This window comes from Sciurus vulgaris, assembly GCF_902686455.1.
Source record: "Sciurus vulgaris genome assembly, chromosome: 10".
Classification (NCBI taxonomy): domain Eukaryota; kingdom Metazoa; phylum Chordata; class Mammalia; order Rodentia; family Sciuridae; genus Sciurus; species Sciurus vulgaris.
In genome coordinates, this window is record NC_136470.1 from 137,391,984 (window position 1) to 137,415,922 (window position 23,939).

General features: G+C 42.6%; 1 protein-coding gene across 2 annotated transcripts in view; it reads left to right on the top strand.

The window, feature by feature from the left end:
- VEPH1 (ventricular zone expressed PH domain containing 1) overlaps nt 1–23,939 on the top strand; it is a 238,800-nt gene that overhangs the window by 105,023 nt on the left and 109,838 nt on the right. For both annotated transcript variants that reach the window (XM_079100391.1, XM_079100395.1), the window contains one exon: nt 2,832–3,052. In XM_079100391.1, the coding sequence (XP_078956517.1) occupies nt 2,832–3,052 (221 nt within the window). The remainder of the gene's footprint in view (nt 1–2,831; nt 3,053–23,939) is intronic.

Here is a 23,939-nt window from a genome sequence, read left to right on the forward strand (position 1 = left end):
TAGGACCAGTGCAATGGAGTCCAGGGGTCAGCTGCTCACCGCCTGCAGGCCCAATCCAGCCTTGCTCCTTCATTGTCTTGTTGTCTGTAGCTGTTTTCCCGTGACAGACCACACGGCCCACTTAGTTGAAAATGTTCGCTATCAGTTCCGTTACAGAAAAAGTTTCCCACCCCGACTCGGGTGCCCGATCCTCAGTATTGCCCTAAGGGTCCCCCGTTAGGCCCTTCAGGGGATCCATGAAGTCAAAGCTCTTGTCACAGTAACGCTGTTTCTGCTCTGCTGTGTTGACCTTTGACTGACAGCAAAGCAATGGTGGGTGAGACCAGGGAGCCTCAGCACAGGTAGGAATATCGCTGCTCTAATATTTCATTTTTGGAAAATGTTATTTTTCATGAAAATATGTCCTGTGTTTAACATGTACCAAGTTTCTTGTCTGATAATTCCTTTAATTTTTCAATTGTAATTTCAAGTAACCCAGATAACTCTTTTGGAGCCTTTGAGAAGTTTCAAGAAGGTAAATGGGTCTTGAAACCAAAAGGCTTAAAAACTGCTGACCTATTTTGTGTTTCCAGAGTGTTTACGATGCTTGTGTAAGTAAACCTCATACAATGAAATAAAAAGGACTGCAGAACGGGGTGATGAAGGAGACAGCATGCAGGAGTGCACAGATTTGTGCCTGGTGGACTTGGGTTTGTGAGAAGGGCAGGTGGCAGTCTAGCCAGGGTACAGCTTCAGCGACAGACAGAGACCTGCAAGTGAACCTTCTATCTGAGCCTGATTCTTGCAGGTAAAATGGCAGTGATCTTGGTGCCTCAGAGCAGGACTCAGGAACGGGTACCTCAAAAGCCTGGAGACGGAGCTCGGCCCTGGGAGGAACTGCTCTCTGTGGGTCTTACTATTTAATAGTAAAGAATGACGTCAGCAGGGAGAGGGTCTGGCCACTGGGAAGACATGAGGTGCGGCTCACCCTGCCCACCGGTGACAACTGAAGGCAGAAGATGCAGCCTCTGGCCCCAGACACCACAGCCTTGGGGTGAGAAAGGAATCAGAATCTCCCAAGCCCCTTCCTGACCTGAGGTCACACTTTCTAATCCAAGACCACATCCGTTGCCCCTGTGAGTGACGTGGCTGTGCTCCAAGCTTTCAGAAGAGACAACGTGAGGTTGGCTCACCTACATCTGCTTGTTTCGGAGCAGTTATAATTTCTCCAGTTCCTGCAGTGTGATTAATTTCCCCTTCAGCTCAGTTGGGCTGCCAGAGGATCATTCAGAATTATGTTTATTTCAGCAAATATGCAGCCGCCCTCACCTTGAGGAGGGCCCACTGATTTTATAGTGAGAAAGACTCTCACTGAAATTGAAGGGACATTTTTCCAAAGGCTCATGGAATGGCTGTTAAAAATACTAAAGAAGAGTCTGATTCCAAAGCTGAAGAAGTTACCCAAAATGTGAAATTACGTTTTCAGGACAAAGAGCAAATAAAATGTCACTCCTCCTGTGTCCCAGTCTCTGCATCCTCCTACCTCTTGGTTTGAGCAGAATGGTGTTTATTGAGATTGTTTTGCAAACTTACAGAAAATGTTGGGCTTCAATCCTCAAACCTTGCCGGGCTCGATGTCACTGCTCTAGGTGTGCCTGATGACACTGGTTAACACTAACTCCCCACGTGTCCCCTCCAGCTTGGTTTTTCTTTGAGGCACATTTCTCCATCCGCACACTATGCATTTCACCTCCGTGTTTGGCTCTTTGTCTGTCACCTTCATTCTGACAGTGGACTTCTTGTCCTTATTCTTCAGTGCTGTTTCCTTAACTTCTAGAATGGGCTGGACACATGATCAAGACCCCCATATCCCACTTCTACAGTTAGATGGGAAATAGAAAACGTCCCCAGGATGCATTACACAGCATGACTTCACGTGGAATGCAAAAAATGTCTTGCAAGAATCTATCAGTCCCAGGAGCAGTGAAAGGTCGCCCTGCAGCCTGACCACTGTGAGAGCTCACACGGTTCCTAACAGTTCTTAATAGACCAGGCGCTCATTCCCATCTAACTGTAATGTGACATTACTTACTAATGTCATATCATTATCTCTGTTAAGCCCAAGTCTACATTTCAAATAATCTTTTTGATAATTTTGAATTATTTTGGCTAATTCCTCGTCATGTGGGATCAGATTGCATTGGCTGATGAGCTTAAGCAGGTGGAGATGTGACTCCCAATCCGTGTTTTTGTTTGCCTTGCTTTCACGAATGTCTGCGTTATCAAAATCGCCTTTATTTCTTGGAAGGCACTTATTTCAGTGACTTGTAGGAGTCACTCATCCGATCAAGCATCTCAGAACTCTAGGAGGCTGAAAGAGGCTTATATAAACCGATGCATGAGAACACGTGTGGGAAGGAGCAGACCTTGCCCCCCAGTGGCATGCGGCCGACCCCTGACATGTGGGCAGATGAGAGGGCCCGGGTCAAGGCTCACCTTGAGACCATGGGCAGTGCCTCCACGATGCAGGTGGATGACCAGTCAGAGCTCGGAAGGGTAGGTGGGGTGGGGGTCAGATCATCAATAGGGTTGAGAGGTTTTGACCTGGTGAGGGAGGCTAATAAGAATATGTGCATATTTTTTGAGAAAAGAACAACTGGGGAAAAGTTTTATTTTTTAAAAAAAGAATTTTTCCTGGAAATCAGGGGAAAAAATGTAAAATCTCTAAGAAACTGATTCAGAGGAACTGTGAATGGAATTTATTTAGCTTTCTATGGAATTGTCAGCTGCTGCCCATGAGATTCTGATTTTCTTTTTAAAATTATAAGCTTCCCTCCTCATTGCTTTGGCAGGAGAGAGCCAGGAGCTGCCTGCCGTACCTGGTGAGCCAGCTGACCAGTACGGAGCATTCCTTCCACCACGTCCTCCTGCTGGAGATCAGGAGCATCACGGAGGCCTTCTCCAGCATCCTGGGCCCTCAGAGCAGAGACATCTTCCGCATGAGCAACAGCTTCGCCACCATTGCCAGCCTCCTTTCCCAACAGCTAGAAAACGCCAAGGTGGAGAGTGGCAGGTAAGTGGGTGCCCATCTCAGGGGCTGCCAGGAACACCTGAGGGGGAGCTCAGAGGAAGCCACTTTCTTTTGGAGTTCTGTGACTTCCAAGGAAACCAAACCCACAACTCAGCAGAGTCTCTTCTGAGTAGATTAGGGCACTAACAAGGTCTTTTCTATCCTTGGAAACCAAATATAACAACCAAAAATTTTTAAGAGGCTTTTGAAATACAGGAAAGGAATAAGAATGTACTACAAATAATAATATCACGTAGCTCTCACTTGTTTATTCAACAAGTGTTCCATAATAACCGACTTTGTAGCAGAAATGAGACATACATAAAGAAAGGGAATTGTTGCGTGTACCCACCGGGCTCACTCTCTGGTAAAGGAGATGAATATTTAAATAACTATAGGCTGCGACTAGAGAGCAGTGCGAGGTGGTGCTAACTGAGATAGATTCAAAAAATGTAGGAGCACTGGATAGCGATGTCGACTTCCGCGTGGAAGGAAGAGGGTGGGAGCTGAGCTCAGGAAAGGTCTCCAGAGAGGTAAAATTTTGAACTGAGTCTTGAAAGACTCAGATTGTACTAGGATGCCTTTGGGGCAGCATGTGGGAAAGCATGGAACTTTCTGGAAACAGGAATCATTTTTGTACCACCAAGGTATATGTTACAAAAAGAGCAGTATTTGGAGATGCTGATGAAGAAGTAGGCAGGGGCCAGAGGATGGGGGGCTGGACTTTCCTTCCCAAGGAACTTGCATTTTATCATGTAGGCAAATAAGCAGTTATTGTGAGGTTTCATGCCTGGCAAGATGTGATCAGAATTCATTTCAGGAAGCTCACTGTGGCCTCACGCAGAGAAAATCTCAGGAAGAAGGAGACAAGAATCAGATCAAATGAGGGAAGGACAGGAAAGTGTCCAGGGGTGCTGGCCAAAACAAAATTATCGATGATGGTGGTGAGTGCACTGCTAGGGAAATGGCTGGGCTGGAGACAGGATGCCTCGTGTTTAAGACTGAAAGTTAACATGATGCCCAGAACCAACCCTTTCAAGAAGATTGCCTTTGAAAAAATAAGGAAGACCTTGTACAGAGGAGGAAGGAGTTTTATATTGTTATGCTGAACTTTGAAGAAATATTTGAAAATAACAAGTATGCTATTTCATTTGAGCCTCATGACCACCTTACAAGGTAGGAAGGGCAGATATCATAATTCCTGTTTTATAGAGGAAGAAACAAGACTCAGGGCTGGGTAACCATCTTCTCAATGTTACACAATGACTAACTGATGGAGGAGGGACTCAAATGTCCAATTTCACACTTCAGATGCTGTGCAACGAAAGGTAATTCATTTCTGGAGGAGAGGAAAGGTCCCTCTGGGACTAGCTTCCAGTCTGTGAGGTTCTGGAATAATGAATAAAGCATTTCTAGCATGAAATAAGAATTTCAAAACCACAAGAAGCATTTTGACAAAATAGTGTTCATTTAGTCGAAAGAATGCACTTTATGGCCACATAGAACAGAGTCTGGAGGTCCCAAGTTTCACAAGATGTCATTTCTGCCCTCCAGGGGCTCACGAAAGGCACAGGATTTGGGTAGAAGTGCATACAGCAGGGTGTGGAGCCAGAGAGATGTGTTTACTGACCAGCAGCTAGGAAATAAGAGTATGTTTCACAAAAAATAAAATAAAATAAAAAGGTGAAATTTAAGTTCATTTCCTATTTATTGAGTATCTTCCAGGTGCCAGGCATTTCTTTAGGCACTAGGTTAAGTTGTGTAGGATGAATGAGAATTCCCTAGAAAAGGGAAGAAATGGCACTACAAGTAGAGAGCATAGCCCACACAAAAATACGAGGACTTCAAGGAAACTGAGTAGAAGTGGGAGGAAGGCAACTTGGACTCTGGTGCTCTCCCTGGTTCTCCAGCAGTCAAAGTCACCAGTTCTCAAGAAACACAGAGCTCTGCGGTCTCTCACTTCCCTCATCATCCAAAAGCATCAGTGGAGATGGATTCAAGATGGTGGGTTGCATTTGAGTAGTTTGGTTCAAAATTCAAGCAGCAGGAGTACTGCTTCTCAGGAAGGTGGTGAAAAGAGAATTCACTGAAATTCAATATTGGATAGTCAGAGTCTCTCAGACACTCAGAAATTTGGGTTCATTGAACAAAGAACAATAAAGAATACATTGGAGCCAAGCCATATGAGACAGTAGCAGCAGTTCCAGTTCATTGCAGAGGAGAGGGAGAATACAGAGAAACGCAACAGACAAATTTGGCATGGAAAAACCTGTAAAACAGAAGAAACAGCTTGAACACAATTGATCCAGAGGTTGCACAGCAAACTGGTGTTTGAAAAGGCTCTGTGTTTCTCAACTGGCAGTAGAGCCCAAATGAGAACTATCTTAAGGAAACCATGCTGCAGCTTGCTGTTGTTGGAGCCTGGGACATCATAGCAAATATTGCAGTACTGTCATGGCAAGAACCTAGGGTGTACCTAGCAGAATGTTAGCAAAACAGACACAGCTATTGTACCTAGGGGAATTCTAGTCATAGATACAGAAAGGACTGTGACTTGCTTTCTCCTTGGGTCTGCTGGCTCAAGTGACCAACTGAAGAGGGTCAAGAAACTGAATAGGCAGCCATGATTGCACTCAGGGACTGAGCCTGAGAAGGTCGTACTTATGGGCAGTGGAGTATGGGAGACCTATGGAGGGTTGGCTCCCTGGTCCTATGATAAGAATTTCCAAGAGTCACCTGAGATTCAGACTGTCAGCAGAGATCAGCATCTGCCCAGCCCTCGGGGGTATTGATCTAATCTCTCCAGAGCATATATCTTCCAACAAAGTCCCTAAGAACTGATTAGATGTAAATCCCAGCTGCTGGAGCTCCACATGTAGAATTCTGCAGCAGCCCCACCTAGGAATGCATTCATCTGGTCTGTACAGACAAAATTCCTATCTATAGTACTTCTCATTCCAGCCTACCTTATACTGGTGAGAGGGAAGCTGAGAGCTATTTCAGGTAGTTTCAATCTTAGGTCATTCCAGTTGGCAGTTAGGTGAACAAAACAAAAAGAAAGGGTATAATAGCCCCCTGCCTTCGCTCTCTCTAAGGGATGCATAACCCAAGAGGAAACAAAAAAGGCCATAGCCACCCATCCTCCTTGACAGCTGTGACCACCGCAGTGGAGGCAATTCTTTAAGAATTGTTTTTCCTTTTTTATTTTTTGTTCTTGCTGTACTGAATCAAAGAGGGAATAAAACCCTTCCAAGATAAGCAGAAACTTAAGAATTCATGACTACTAATTGCTTTCTCCAATTAAAAAAATGTAGGCTAGAAGAATGGATTAAAAAACAACATCCAAGTGTATGTTGTTTGCAAGAGACTCACCTTATAGGCAAAGACAGCCACAGGCTGAAAATGAAAGGATGGAAATTTATATACCATGAAATACAGAGCCTGAAAAGAAGCAGGAGTAGCTACTCTCACATCTGATAAAGCAGATTTCAAATCAAAAATAATCATAAGAGGGGAGATCCAAGATGGCGGACTAGAGGGAGGCTGCCTTCCTTGTTGCTCCGTAACTCTGGTTTCAAGCAGAGGATATCTATTTCTTGGTGAGGCAGTTTTTGCTGCTTATCGATCCCTGCTGTTTACCCCATTTGTCTACTGTGATTGTCGGCAGTCTGCCAGCATATCGACGCCTTTTTTGAGTGCAGATTGCTCACTGTCAGGTGCCTATCATCCATTTGCCTGCCTCTTGCCTGTCCATTGCCTGCCTTACACCTATCCATGACCCACTGCCTGAGGTTCACCTCCCGATCATCCGACAAGAGTCAGCAAACTGATCACTGACCGCCAATGGAGCACCAGCTGCCTGCTGCTGCCTGGAAGTTCATTGTCACAGTACCTGCAGGTTTGATTACACGTGGCTGCCGCCATTTTGAGACAACAGCTAGGCCCCGTAGGACCCCTGGCTGGACTGACTAAGCCCCGTCTCCAGGATCCCTCAGCCCGACTGATTACTCCCTGCCTCCAGGGCCCTCACATCGACTGACTGCTCCCTGCTGCCAGGACCCGCAGACCAACTGACTGCACCCTATCACTGGGACCCCAGACCAACTGATTGCACCGGGCCTCCAGGATCCTGCAACCACACCAAACACACCCGACCTCTAGGACCCCTGCCTGACCAACCGCACCCTGCCTCCAAGACCTCCAGCCAACCACATCCATACCCCAAGCTGCAGCTCCCCATTTGCCAGCAAATTTGGAAGCCAGAGTGGTCATCTTGGATAATCCTGGAAGCTGCAGCACCTATCTTTAAGTGGGGCAAATCCCATCCTGAGATGCCTGCTGGAGACTTGAAGCTCATTGTCAGATACCTCTCATGCATCAGGCTACTGAGGACTGGGAGGTTTGAATACTGTATAACTGTTATAGTGCAGATTTTCTTTTTTCTCCTTATTGAACAATTTTAAGTTTTTATTTCTTTACTTTCTTTTCCTCTCTTTTCCTTTTGTTTACCTGTTCCCTCAGAGTCTCTTTCTCCCTTTTTGTATACTAACATCCAATTTCTTTTGATTACACTCTCACACTTTCTGTTATCTAGAACTTCTGTATATTCTTTTCTTATCCCATTAACAGCTACATCTTAAATCCCTCTGCATCCTCTTTGTCCTCCATTAGAAACTGCAGACCTTATTGAAAATCTATTTCTTATACTGAAGATAATAATTGAACTCATTCTGTTTATTATGACAATATTGTTAATGTCTTCATAGGGCTATTTGGTCTGGGATTGCATACTGTCTGAATTGGGTACTGCTAATATTGATCTCCCCTTAAAGAAAAGGTTTTGGAAACCCATAGGGCCACTATAAGCCTATAGGGGGGAATCTGCAATACCCCAGATCTGCACTGCTAGAGGGGGAGATACATGAACAACATGAAAAAACAAACAAATGATCCAAACAAATCTAGATTCTATAGTAATAGAATCCAATGACAGTATGTTAGAAGAAATGTCAGAAAAGGACTTCAGATTATACATGATTAAGATGATTTGTGAAGCCAAGGATGAGATAAGAGAGCAAATGCAGGCAATGAATGATAATACCAATAAGCAGTTGAAAGAGCAACTGTAGGAAGCAAAAGATCATTTCAACAAAGAGATAGAGATTCTCAAAAAATAAAAATAAAAAAAAAAATAAAAAAACCCAAATGGAAATCCTTGAAATGAAGGAAACAATAAACCAAATAAAAAACTCAATGGAAACCATCACCAAGAGACTAGACCACTTAGAAGACAGAACCTCAGACAATGAAGACAAAATATTGAATCTTGAAAATAAAGTTGCCCAAACAGAGAAGATGCTAAGAAATCATGAACAGAATCTCCAAGAACTATTGGACAACATGAAAAGACCAAATTTAAGAATTATTGGGATTACGGAAGGCACAGAGATACAAACCAAAGGAATGAACAACCTATTCAATGAAATAATAGCAGAAAATTTCCCAAACCTGAAGAATGAAATGGAAAATCAAATACAAGAGGCTTACAGAACACCAAATGCACAGAATCACAACAGATCCACACCAAGGCACATTATAATGAAAATGCCTAACATTCAAAATAAAGATAGGATTTTGAAGGCCACAGGAGAAAAGCATCAGATTACATATAGGGGGAGACCAATACGGATAGCAGCTGACTTCTCAACCCAGACTCTAAAAGCTAGAAGGATCTGGAACAACATATTTCAAGCTCTGAAAGAACATGGTTGCCAACCAAGAATCCTATACCCAGCAAAACTAACCTTCAGATTTGAAGATGAAATAAAATCCTTCCATGATAAACAAAAGCTAAAAGAATTTACAAATAGAAAGCCTGCACTACAGAATGTTCTCAACAAAATATTCCATGAGGAGGAAATGAAAAACAACAATGGAGGTCAGCAAAGGGAAGAACTACCTTAGAGAAAAACCACTCAAAGGAGAAACCAAGGCAAATGAAAAAACAAAAATAAGCCCAAATGACTGGGAATACAAATCATATCTCAATAATAACCCTGAATGTTAATGGCCTAAACTCATTGATCAAGAGACATAGACTGGCAGAATGGATTAAAAAGAAAGATGCAACAATATGCTGCCTGCAGAGACTCATCTCATAGAAAAAGACATCCACAGACTAAAGGTAAAAAGATGGGAAAAAACCTACCACGCACATGGACTCAGTAAAAAAGTGGGGGTTTCCATGCTTATATCAGATAAAATGAACTTCAAGACAAAGTTAGTCAGAAGGGATAAAGAAGGACATTTCATACTGCTTAGGGGAACCATAAATCAGGAAGATATAACGATAGTAAATATTTATGCCCCAAACAATGGTGCATCCCTGTACATCAAACAAATCCTTCTCAATTTCAGGAATCACATAGACCACAACACAATAATTCTGGGTGACTTTAATGCACCGATGTCACCATTAAACAGATCTTCCAAACAAACCAACCAAAGAAACCATAGAATTCAATAACACAATCAATAACCTAGACTTAATAGACATGTATGGAATATTCCATCCATCTTTTTTTTAATTTATTTTTTTTATTGTAAACAAATGGGATACATGTTGCTTCTCTGTTTGTACATGGCGTAAAGGCATACCATTTGTGTAATCATAAATTTACATAATGTTGTTTGATTCATTCTGTTATTTTTTCCCTTCCCCCCACCCCTGCCACCCCTCTTTTCCCTCTATACAGTCCTTCCTTCCTCCATTCTTGCCCCCCTCCCTAACCCTAACCCTAACCCTAACACTAACCCTTCCCTCCCCCCATTATGTGTCATCATCCACTTATTAGCGATATCATTCGTCCTTTGGCTTTTTGAGATTGGCTTATCTCACTTAGCATGATATTCTCCAATTTCATCCATTTGCCTGCAAATGCCATAATTTTATCATTCTTTATGGCTGAGTAATATTCCATTGTATATATATACCACAGTTTCTTTATCCATTCATCAATTGAAGGACATCTAGGTTGGTTCCACGGTCTGGCTATTGTGAATTGAGCAACAATGAACATTGATGTGGCTGTATCTCTGTAGTATGCTGATTTTAAGTCCTTTGGGCATAGGCCAAGGAGTGGGATAGCTGGGTCAAATGGTGGTTCCATTCCAAGTTTTCTAAGGAATCTCCACACTGCTTTCCAGAGTGGCTGCACTAATTTGCAGTCCCACCAGCAATGTATGAGTGTACCTTTCTCCCCACATCCTCGCCAACACCTGTTGTTGCTTAGAATATTCCATCCATCAACAAGCAAATTCACTTTCTTCTCAGCAGCACATGGAAACTTCTCAAAAATAGACCATATGTTATGCCACAAAGCAGCCCTTAGTAAATGCAAAAAAATAGAGATATTGCCTTGTGTTCTAACAGATCATAATGGAATGAGAGTAGAAATTAATGACAAAATAAAAAACAGAAATTACTCCAACACCTGGAGACTAAATAATATGCTATTGAATGAAACATGGATAACAGAAAACATCAGGGAGGAGATAAAACAAAATTCTTAGAGGTCATTGAGAATGATGATACAACATATCAAAATCTCTGGGACACTATGAAAGCAGTACTAAGAGGAAAATTCATTGCATGGAGCGCATCCCAGAAAAGAATGAAAAGTCAACAACTAAATGACCTAACATTACAGTTCAAAGCCCTAGAAAAAGAAGAACAGAATAACAGCAAAAGTAGTAGAAGACAGGAAATCATTAAAATCAGAGCTGAAATCAATGAAATTGAAAGAAAAGAAACTATTCAAAAAATTGACAAAACAAAAAGTTGGTTCTTTGAAAAAGTAAACAAAATATACAAACTCTTAGCCACACTAACAAAGAGAAGAAGAGAGAAAACTCAAATTACTAAAATTCATGATGAAAAGGAAATATCACCACAGACACCACTGAGATACAGAACATAATGAGAAGCTACTTTGAAAATCTGTATTCCAACAAAAGAAACTACTGAAGACATTGACAAATTTCTAGAGACATATGCTCCTCCCATACTGAACCAGGAGGACATACACAATTTAAACAGATCAATATCAAGCAATGAAATAGAAGAAGCCATTAAAAATCTACCATCCAACAAAAACCCAGGACCAGATGGATTCTCAGCTGAGTTCTACAAGACCTTCAAAGAGGAACTCATTCCAATACTTCTCAAAGTATTCCAGGAAATAGAAAAGGAGGGTACCCTACCGAACTCATTCTATGAAGCAAATATCACCCTCATACCCAAACCAGGAAAAGACACATCAAGGAAAGAAAATTTTAGACCAATATCATTGATGAATATAGATGCAAAGATCCTTAACAAAATATTGGCAAACTGTATCCAAAAAAAATTAAGAAAATTGTGCAGCACAATCAAGTGGGGTTCATCCCTGGAATGCAAGGATGGTTTAATATCCGTAATTCAATAAACATAACCCATCGTGTCAATAGACTTAAAGATAAGAACCATATGGTTATTTCAATTGATGCGGAAAAAGTGTTCAACAAAATACAACACCCCTTTATGCTCAAAACACTAGAAAAAATAGGGATAGTAGGAACATACCTGAACATTGTAAAGGCTATTTATGCTAAGCCCATGGACAACATCATTCTTAATGGAGAAAACTGAAAGCATTCCCTTTAAAAATGGAAACAAGACAGGGATGTCCTCTTTAACCACTTCTATTCAACATCGTTCTTGAAATACTAACCAGAGCAATTAGACAGACTAAAGAAATTAAAGGGAAATGAATAGGAAAACAGGAACTTAAGCTGTCCCTATTTGCTGATGACATGATTCTATATTTAGAGGATCCAAAAAACTCATCCAGAAAACTTCTAGACCTCATCAATGAATTCAGCAAAATAGCAGGCTATAAAATCAGCATGCATAAATCTGAAGCAGTTTTATACACAAGCGACAAAACAGCTGAAAGGGAAATGAGGAAAACAACTCCCTTTGCAATAGCCTCAAAAAAAATAAAATACTTGGGAATCAATCTAACCAAAGAGGTAAAAGATCTCTACAATGAAAACTACAAAACATTGAAGAAAGAAATTGAGGAAGACCTTAGAAGATGGAAAGATCTCCCATGTTTTTGGATAGGCAGAATTAATATTGTCAAAATGGCCATACTACCAAAAGTGCTATACAGATTCGAAGCAATTCCAATTAAAATCCCAATGACGTACCTCACAGAAATAGAGCAAGCAATCATGAAATTCATCTGGAAGAATAAGAAACTCAGAATAGCTAAAGCAATCCTTAGCAGGAAGAATGAAACAGGGGGTATTGCAATACCAGAACTTCAACTATACTACGAAGCAATAGTAACAAAAACAGCATGGTATTGGCACCAAAATAGACAGGTAGATCAATGGTACAGAATAGAGGACACTAGACACAAACGCAAATAAATACAATTTTCTCATACTAGACAAAGGTGCCAAAACTATGCAATGGAGAAAAGATAGCCTCTTCAACAAATGGTGCTGGGAAAACTGGAAATCCATATGCAACAGAATGAAATTAAACCCCTATCTCTCACCCTGCACAAAACTCAACTCAAAATGGATCAAGGACCTCAGAATCAGACCAGAGACCCTTCATCTTATAGAAGAAAAAGTAAGTCCAAATCTTCAACATGTCAGCTTAGGATCAGAACTTCCTTAACAGGACTCCCATAGCACAAGAAATAAAAGCAAGAAATCAGTAACTGGGATAGATTCAAACTAAAAAGCTTTCTCTCAGCAAAAGAAACTATCCAATGCGAAGAGAGAGCCTACAGAGTGGGAGAATATCTTTGCCACTCATACTTCAGGTAGAGCACTAATTTCCAGAATATATAAAGAACTCAAAAACTTTACACCAGGAATACAAATAACCCAATCGACAAATGGGCTAAGGAAATGAATAGATACTTCACAGAAGAAGATCTACAAGCAATCTACAGACATATGAAAAAATGTTCAACGTCTCTAGTAATAAGAGAAATGCAAATCAAAACTACCCTAAGATTCCATCTCACCCAAATTAGAATGGCGATTATCAAGAACACAAGCAACAATAGGTGTTGGCGAGGACGTGGGGAAAAAGGTACATTCATACATTGCTGGTGGGACTGCAAATTAGTGCAGCCACTCTGGAAAGCAGTGTGGAGATTCCTCAGAAAGCTTGGAATGGACCCACCATTTGACCCAGCTATCCCACTTCTTGGCCTATACCCAAAGGACTTAAAATCTGCGTACTACAGAGATACAGCCACATCAATGTTCATAGCTGCTCAATTCACAATAGCCAGACTATGGAACCAACCAACCTAGATGCCCTTCAATGGATGAATGGATAAAGAAACTGTGATATATATATATATATATATATATATACAAAAAATATATATATTATGGAATATTACTCAGCCATGAAGAATAATAAAATTATGGCATTTGCAGGCAAATGGATGAAATTGGAGAATATCATGTTAAGTGAGATAAGCCAATCTCAAAAAACCAAAGGACAAATGATCTCGCTGATAAGCGGATGATGACACATATTGGAGGGTAGGATGGGGGCAAAAATGGAGGAAGAAGGGACTATATAGAGGGAAAAGAGGGGTGGGAGGGGTGGGGGGAGGAAAAAATAACAGAATGAATCAAACACTATTACCCTATGTCAATGTATGATTACACAAATGGTATGCCTTTACTTCATGTACAAACAGAAACAACACATATCCCATTTGTTTACAATAAAAATAAATTTAAAAAAAATAATAATCATAAGAGACAAAGACGATCACTTTATACTGGTAAAGGGAGCAATCCAAAAAGAAAATATAACAATAATAAATATTCATGCCCCAAATGTTGTTGCACCTAATTACATAAAACATACACTAGTTGAATTAAAGGTTCAGATAGTCCTCAGTACATAATGCTGGATCATCTAATTATACCTCTCTCACCAACAGACAGATCATTCGGACATAAACTCAGTGAAGATTCTTAAAAACTAAAAAAAAATTATAAAGCAGATGGACTTAATAGACATCTATGAAATATTTCACTTAATGACAGATGAATTCATTTTCTTGTCACCTGTTCATGAAAACTTCTCCGAAATAGAATGTATTTTAGGTCTGAAAGAAATTTTTAGCAAATACAAAAAGGATATAATAAACATATAATTATGTGCATCTTATCTGATCATAATAGAACAAAATTAGAAATCATAAACAAATGGAGAGTGAATGATACACTTTTGAATGATGAATGGTTGATAGGAGAAATCAGGTAAGAAATTGAAAATTAATAGAATAAAATGAGAAGAGTGATACAATATACCAGCACCTCTGGGACAATAGGAAGTCAGTTCTAAGAGGAAAGTTCAATAGCTATAAGAGGGTACATAATAAAATCAGAAATATCCCAAATAAGTAACTTAATGAAGTATCTCAATACCCTTGAAAAACAAAAACAAACCAATTAAAAAACCAGTAAAAGGAAAAATAATAGCAGAGCTGATATCAATAAAATAGAGAATAAAAATATAAAGGATCAATAAAATGAAGAAGTTGGTTCTTTGAAAAGGTGAACAAGATTGATAAGCTCTTAGACAAACAACAAAAGAAAAGAAAACCCAAACTAACAAAATTAGATACGAAAAAGGACAAATCACCAGAGAAAGACATCACAGAAATCCAGAGGCTCATTAGGGACTATTTTGAAAACTTATACTCCAATAAATTAGAAAACCTAGAAGAAATGGATTCATTTCTAGACATATGTGACCTGCTAATGTTGATTAAAGAGGACATAGAAAACCTAAACAGACCCATAACTAGCAATGAGATGGAGACAGTAATAGAAAGTATGTCCAACAAAGGAAAGCCCAAATCTAGATGGATTCTCAGCTGAGCTCACCAGACATTTAAAGGAGAATTAATGCCAATACTTCTCAAATTATTCCATGAAGTAGGAAGGGATGAAACACTCCTGAATACATTCTATGAAGCCAGTATCACCCTGATACCAAGGACACATCAAAGAAAGAAACAACATACCAATATCCCTGATGAACTCAGATGCAAAAATCCTTTATAAAATAATAGTAAATCATATTCAATCACATATTAAGAAGAGTGTAAGTCATGACAAAGTTGATTTTATCCCAGGTTTAGGGATTGTTTAATATATGCAAATCAATAGAGACAAATCACCACATAAATAGAACTAAGGACAAAAATCACAAATCATCTCTATAAATGCAGATAAAACCTCCAACAAAACTCAGTACTCATTCACGACCAAAAAAAACTGAAGAAACTAGGGATGGAGGGCACCTACCTCAACATCATAAAGATAATATACAACAAACCCAAAGACAACATCATAATGAATGGGAAAAAACTGCAAGCATTTCCTTTAAAGTAAGGAACAAGACAAGGAGTCCTCTCTCACCACTTCTATTCATATAGTACTAGATTTCTATCCATATCCATTAAGCGAGAGAAGGAAATATAATAAAAATGGGAAAGGAAGGAGTCAAATTGTCACTGTTCTCAGATGACATGGTCCTATACTTAGAAGATCCAAAAAGATCCACCAGAAGACTGCTAAAGCTAATAAGCAAATTCAACAAAGGAAGGTTATGAAATCAACATACAATAATCAATAGCTTCCCCATACACGAATAAAGAATCTTTAGAGGAAAAAAGTCAGGAAAAAATCTTATTCACAATATCCTCATAAAATTTAATATAAAGTAAAATACTTAGAAATAAATCTAACCATGGAGGTGAAAGACCTCTGCAATGAAAACCAAGAACTCTGAAGAAAGAAATTAGAAAAAAGCAAAAGAAGATGGAAAGGTCTCCCATGTCCATGGACAGGCAGAATTAACAGTTAAAATGGCCATGCTACTAAAATCAATATACAGAATCAATACAATCTTCATCAAAATTACTGATGACATATTTCACAGAACTAGAGAAAAACAGTCCTAAAATTCACTTGGAAGAATAAAAGGCCCAGAATAGCCAAAATAATTCTAGGCCAAAAAACCAGTGCTGTCAGCCTCACAATATCTGACTCCAAATTATACTACAGAGCTATAGTAACTAAAACTGCATGGTACTGTCATAAAAACAGACACATAGACCAATGGTACAGAATAGAAGACACAGAGACAAACCCACACAGAGACAGTCATCTGATCTTTGACAAAGTTTCCAAGCACACTTTGGAGAAAATATAGTCTCTTTAACAAATGGTGCTGGGAAAACTGGTTATCCATATGTAGAAGAATGAGACTAGACCCTTATCTCTCACCCTGTACAAAAATCAAGTCCAACACTGGGTCGACACTCCAGCATACAGGCACAGGGAATAACTTTCTCGATAGGACCTACAAAGCTCAGGAAATAATGCCAAGAGTTAACAATCATGTGGCTTCAAGTTGAAAGTCTGCACAGTAAAGGAAACAATTAGGAATGTGAAGACAGAATCTACAAAACGGGAGAAAATCTTCATGAGCTACTCTTCTGACACAGAATGAATATCCAGAATATAAAAAGAACTCAAAAAAACTTACCACCAGAAAACCAAATAGCACGATTAATAAGTGGGCAAATGAACTAAATGGACACTTCTCAAGAAGAAATGCAGGTGGGTGACGGGGCACATGCCTGTAATCCTAGCCGTTTGGGAGGCTGAGGCAGGAGGATCTCAAGTTCAAAGCCAGTCTCAGCAAAAGCAAGGTGCTAAGCAACTCAGTGAGACCCTGTCTCTAAATAAAATACAAAATAGGGCTGGGGGTGTGGCTCAGTGGTTGAGCATCCCTGAGTTCAATCCCGGTATTCCCCAGGCCCCCCAAAATGATCAGGGGAGTGTCTCATGACAATGGAAGGGCGATCCGTAGAGGAAAGGAACCAGGGGAAGGAGGAGGGAGGAACAGGGAAATATGGGTAAACAATATTGGCCAAATTACATTGTTACTTCAAATGCACGTTTGACTATGTAACAAGGAATCCCACTGTTATGTATAATTATAATACGACAAGAAATATTGAAAAAATACGAAGGGGGCATATGTGACCCAGACTAAGGAAAAATAATGTGTTCCAACGTGACTGAAGCAAGTCCCTCAGGGTCACCAGGGTTGGTGGGACAACGAGCTGACAGGGAGGCAGACGCAGATCATCACAGCTTACGTGCTCTCGAGGCCGCGTGGAGGCTTGGAGGGACTCTGGCCCAGAGCGCGGCCAGCGCCTGGCGCAGTCCTCCGCAGACAGCGCACGTTCAAGACCACTTCCTCACCGAGGACCCCAGGGGCTGAGGAGAGCTCACCCCGGCGAGCGCAGGGAGGCTCTGGCTGGAGCGGCAGGCTGGCGAGGCCGATGGAGGATGCTGTGGCTGCGGCCTCCGCAGGCCACGGGGGTCGCCTGGGCAGAGGCGGTGCTGGGGAGCCCAGAAGTCAGGCAGGTCACCAGAGCGAGAGAGCTCTGTGAGGACGTGATCGCCCACGGGAGGTGGCGGGGGCAGGGGAGGGGAGGAGGAAACCCCAGAGGTCGCAGCGTGAGTGACACAGACAGAAGACGATGCCCAACGAGGAGGGCAGCCCGCCTGGGAGGCCTGCCGAACACAGCATGTCATCTGACCGACACGGCCACAGCGTCCGGAGTCGCCACTTGCCGGGAGAAGACAAGTGCCGTGTCCCTCTCTCTCAACAGCAGGGTTTGGATGCAGCGTGTATGGATTTGTCACCACCTGGTTCCATGCATAGATGCCCCGTGCCAGGGTGTCTCCATCTCCTGCTGCCGATCCTCGGGTTGGATAGTCCCTGGTGGGCGCTGCGCTCTGCATCGTAGCCTCTACCCATTAGATGCTGGTAGCAGCAGTCCCCTCTCAGTGGTGACATTGCCAAGTGTCCTACAGGAGAAAAGCCATCCCTAGTCGAGAACTACTGCTGTGTAGACCCACACCATTGAAAAATGGCTTTTTCACAGACCCAGACATCGCTGGTACCGACCCAAGCATGGCAGCATCCGAGAGTGTGTGACGACCACAGAGCCCCTGCCGCGGTGGCTGCATGTGGCTCTGCGTCTGGGCAGTGGGTGCGGGCATCGCATCCTGTGCCCAGCACACGGCTCCTGCTTCCTTCCAGCCGCGGTGGCACACGTCAGAAGGGAAGGCTTGGGCTCGAGTTCTGGCCACTGGGCCATCTGTCCTCTGTCGCCCTCATGAACGCAAGACTCTGGCTGGGCCACCCCTCTCTCAGGTCGTGTGTGTGGAAATGTGTTGGAGGACGGCGTGACACCAGGCCAGCATCAGGGAAACTCGTCCTTCGGAAGTTTCCCCAATTCACTCAGCAACAAGCAATTTTCTCATGGAAAGAAGAATTTAGGAGCCAGGTAGATAAAAAGAGAGTGTTTCACTATCAACATTCGAATCTGCCCGTATGAGATCGCGTTTCAGTTCTCCTTCCTTTGCTATTTTTTGGAGGGGGAAAATAAAGAAAGAGCGAAACTAAATGTGAAGAGGTGAAAAGGCACACCTCCACGGTCACCTCGGCCTCTCCACTCAGAGGACTTCCCCTGCAACCTGGCCGGCGATCTCCTTCGGATAGACCGTAATTGTTCTGTGGGAACCTCGAAACACGGTGGGGACTGCCAGCCTTCTGTGTCAACTGCTCATCCTCTCTGGGATGGTTGCTAAGCCTTCTGTCCCAACATCTTTTCCCTGAAAGGCCTTATTGTGACCACGTAACACCAGTCATTTTAATCTGTGCCCCCAAAGCAGAAAGGTCTAAGCTTTTGTCTCGAGCGTGCAGCACAATCCAAGCCTTACAATGAAAGGGAAAATGAATAAGGAAGAGAGCTGGAAAGAAAATTAAAGATGATAACATTCGAAACAGAGACCATCTGATTTACAAATCTGCCACACAGCTCCAAGGGGCCAGATTGTGGACTCCAGGCCAAAACTACAAGACCATCAAAAGAAAAACAGTCAGCATCCCAGGGAGACTGAAAGTGAAGCAAGGGGGCTTCCTTGTGCCACAAGATTCTGAATAAATGAACAAACGGGGCAAGTTTTATAAGCTGCAGCAGGTGGGAGCACGTGCCCTTCCCTCTTCCTGTTATAAGAGAGTGTGCATATCTAAATAAAAACCAACAGAGGCTAGAGGACAGGGTAGTCAAGGAAAGCATTTAGATTTTGAAATTAATTCAGGAGAAATAAAAGGGGTACAACAGCAATAAGGAGAGGGTGCTGGAACAGGAGGAGATTGGCTCCTTTAGAAGCCAGGCGAGCCCTATCTAGTCTTCTGGGCAGCCCTTAGCTATCCTTAACCACTGGACTGTTTGGCTACCAGGACCCCTGGGAGCTGGGGAAGGAGAAAGTCAGCTCCTGGCAATGGTGTGACTGGTGGTCACTCAGTCAAGTGACCATTCACTAGAAGACACCTTTGCCAAATGCATGTGGGGCCAGGGATGCTGCTCTGATTAGGTGCCCTCAGAAGGGCCACCGGTGTCTCAGGAGGAGGCCAAGTCCAGGCCCCAAGGGGATGCACACTTTGAGTGATTGAAATTGTGGAAAGAAAGCAGAGGTAGGGAGGTAAATCCAGAAAAGATAAGGAGAGGGAATGATGATTAGGAAAGAAGAATTTAGGAGCTAAGTAAATATAAGGAAAAAGTTTCACTATCAAAATTCTAGAGGAGAGGAGGAAGATCCCTGAAGACAGGCCCCAAGCCCAGTCCTGGTGGGGAGTGACGATTCCCTCAAATCTAGTTTTTCAGGCCCTAGACAAAGCCAACAAAGACAGAGAGGAGAAAAGAATCTCCTTATAAGAAAACGAGGACACAAACCTTACTCTGGGTTAGGTTGGTGGTAGACCTTATGCTGGGTTAGGTTGATGGCAGACCTTGTGCAAGGATAGGTAAGTAGTAGATCTTCCGCTGTTTTAGTAGTAAGGAAGGTAGTGGTGGTAGGATTTGGGGTTTGTTCTTTGTTTCTAAGAACCATGACTGAAAATAAAAAAGAATGGAAGATAAATTTAGAGTCAAAACCAATATGGCAGACATAAAACTGATTTTAGTACAATGGAACCAGTTGACAGAGGGAAGGAAGGAGAAAAAACAGGATGTGGGGGAGAAAGAAAGGAAATGGAACAAGGAGACTATGTGCACATGAGACTGACCTCAGGAACTGTCCTCCTGGAGGGCTCCACAGTTTTGGTCCATCCCAAGTTGCATGAAATGGGTCACATGGAGAGCAGGGATTTGATTCGATGTGTGACCTACTATGTGACTGTAAAAACCCTGTTTAAAATAAGTCTGTGAGATCCTTTGCAACCCATCATTCCAGAGTTTCCATCTTGACATCCAGAAATCACATCAGAACCCAGCCCTGCCTCCACACAGTCCCAAGACCCGAACCCAGCTGGAGAGTGGTAGCTGAGCAGAGTCCAGGACAGAAATCAAGAGAACAGGGACCAGGGACTGGGGATGTGGCTCAGTGGGAGAGCACTTGCCTAGCCTGTGTGAGGCACTGGGTTTGGTTCTCAGCACCACATAAAATAAGTGAATAAAATAAAGGTCTATCAACATCTAAAAAAAATTTTTTTTAAAGAGAACCGTGACCCAACTTGTCTAGAGCTTTGCAAAGAATGTTGCTTTAGGTTCACTGAAGCCTTAAAACAGCTTCTACCCCAAGGCAGAGCCTGTGGAAGAGACTTGCCCATGCTGTCCCTACCCTCACAGTGATGGCCCTTCAATGCCCTTCAGGGTTATAGAGGCTTGAACTAGAGCAAAGCGAAGCAACCCAGCAGAAAGGCAAGCACAGTCATGTTCTCTGCCCTCTATGCCCGTGGTAGTTTCTGGAGACTCAATGACTAAATCCCCAGGTACAGACTCCTTTCATTTCCTCCTGGATCCTGGTCCACTGGATCTCAAATTTTCACATGGATGAGAGTTACAGAGTTCACAGAGCTTCGTGTACACTCAAGTGACCTCTGCCTATTCCTACCTAAAGCAGGACCCTGCCAACCTTTTCCATTACCTTCTAGAAGGCCCTCTTTGCCCTTCCCTTCCCATGGGAGGCTGCGACTCTCCCCGGCTCCAGTTCGTACTGCTTGTCCTGAAGTCTCCCCGCCCCTATTCCTGCCTCTCCATGGCCTGCGACCCCCACCCCCACCCCAGCACTGGGTAGCTTGCGCTCTTCTACTCTCCTTGAACTTGCAGAGCTGGTCTTCAGAGGAAATGCAGTCTCTGAAGTACTTATAAGAACTGCCACTCTTTTAGGCAAGAGGACATTGAGGGTGTGAGGGGGACCGTTGGCTCAGGGAATGTGTAGGTGGGTCAGGATCATCATGCCATGCTCTGGTCAGCTCTGCCCCCTCTTAGGAAAAATCAAATGTAATTTCATCCCAACAAGGTAACTTGTCAGAAGGAAACCAGAGCTTTCATAAGAAAAGATACATCCCCTCAATCTAGACAGGGGAGTCACTTGTATAAAAAGAGAGTCCCGGCGGCCTCTGTGGCAGCAGGAGGCTGCTGTCAGTGCCCGTGCACGGGGAAGGGTGGACCCGCTTGGCACCCGCTTCTTCCTGGAGAGGTTAGATCTGACACACGGTCCCACTTACGTTTGCACTGTTGTCCTTCTTACCAAGATTCAGGTAATAGGAGGTATTCAGAGTTATTTCAGGAACTCCTTGATCAGGACCCTGTAGGTGGGAGACATCCTCATTGGCTTCAGAGAGAGTGGAGCCCAGGGAGCCCAGAAAGGAGGGGCAGCCTGCAGGCTGGGAGGTGGGGGCGGCCTGCAGAGCGCGGTGCCACACAGCTTCCCCAGGGGTGCGGACCCTTGCCTGGAGCGCAGCGGTGGCCAAGGCTCAGGGCATACAGGACAGGAAACAGGCTTTGTGGAGCTCCTCTGGCCTGGTTTCCACTTCAAACAAGACAGGAGGAGGAGGCTGTGTGCTCGCGGGGGAAGATCAAGGGACCAGCCCTATCCAGCCTCACGGGACGGTAACAGCTCTAGGCCCAGCCTCACTGGACCCTGACAACCTTACTGTTTGTTTTTTTTGTTCCCTAAATGCTCCATTTTCTTTTTTCCATCTGTCATAGTTGCTGTATGGATGACATTTTCTAAGTTTTTAACATCCTTTCAGTCTGATTTAAAAGAAGGTGCCAAAATTCATTTTCCAATCAACGTGAAGGTGACTCAGTGACCATGTATGGACTCGGCTCTGGTGTCTCATTCCAACAGGGTGTTGCTCAGACATATTAGGGTGCAGGAATCCTGTTACCAGTCCCATAATATGTGCTGCTCATTCCTGAGGTAGATTAAGGTGCAGGCTGAGAGCAACGCCTACTGAGAATCGATGTGTGGGAGCTCTGGAGATGGGCCTTGCTTTCCACGCTGGCTTGACTAGTGACCCTCAGGCAGTTGCTCCACAACTCTGTGCCTGTTTTCTCATCTGTGAATGAACAGTGATAGGCCCACCTTCAACTGTGTGAGAAGTAATTTGTGTACCATAGACTCCCTTGTCTGCAATAGATATGTTCCAAAACCCCCAGTGCAGGCCTAAAACCCCAGAGAGTGCTTAAACTAAGTTTTTTCATTATATATATATATATATATATATATATATATATATATGATATCATATATATATGATAAACTTTAATTGATAAATTAGGCATAGTAGAAAATTAGCAATAATTAACAATAAGATAGAACAATTATTAACAGTATACTGTAACAAAAGTTATATGAATGTGGTCTCTCTCTCTCTCCCCCTCTCAGAATATTATACTTTACTTTTCCTTGTAAAGGAAGTCCTTTATAGTGAATCAAAATGGACTCTTTGTGCTTAGGGACCATTATTCGGTAAAAACAGGGCTAATTTAAACACAAAAGCTGGGATCCCACAATGATTGGTCTGATGAACAGCTACTAAGTAACAAGCAGGTGAGTAGTATATACAACATGGATACGCTGGACTAAGGGGTGATTCCTGTCCTGTATGGATTGGAGCAGGATAGTGCACAATTGCCTCATGCTGCTCAGAATGGTGTTCCATTTAATTCTTAGGGATGGTTTGTTTCTGGAATTCTACATTTTACATTGCAGGTAACTTAAACCTTAGAAAGCAACCCTGAAGATGAGGGGAATTCTAGGGTAGTGGATTTAGAACATTCCTGTGCACAGAAAACCCTCATGGGTATTAGTACTGTGTTCCAGGTGGGCATTAAATAAATGAGTGTACGTAGGCCAGAGCTACCCATAGCCCAGTGCCCTTCGGAAAATAGTGTCTTCCCAGGCTGCAACTATCTTATCACAGAAATCGGAGATAAGAGAGTAAGAGCTTAGAACTCTTACAGAATGATGTCACCACAATATCCAAGAGCAAGACCAGTGCACATGGCATATCTTGTTCTAGTCATTGCAAGTCTCTGGTATCTATTTTTACTGGTTTTTACAAAAATATTGGTCTTCAAAATAAAATATGAAAATTTAAAAAATAGTTGTTTACCACAGGCATTAGATCCCCCAGGCAGCTTAACCTGGGCAAATCTGAGAATATCCCACTATCTAACATTTTGCTCCCCAAACTTTCCCTTAAGACCTAAAGGAAAGAGGTGTGATCAGTGAAGGATGAGGAACACACTCCATCTCAGCCATGCGCAACGGGTCGGAGACAACAGAGTTCCTAATATTTTTCAATATTAAAAAAAAAAAAAAAAAAAAGCAAAGGTGGCTTTTTATGTCGACAGCGAACTAGCCTTTTCTACGGTACATGCTGAACCCCAGGTGGACTGGGAATGGGATC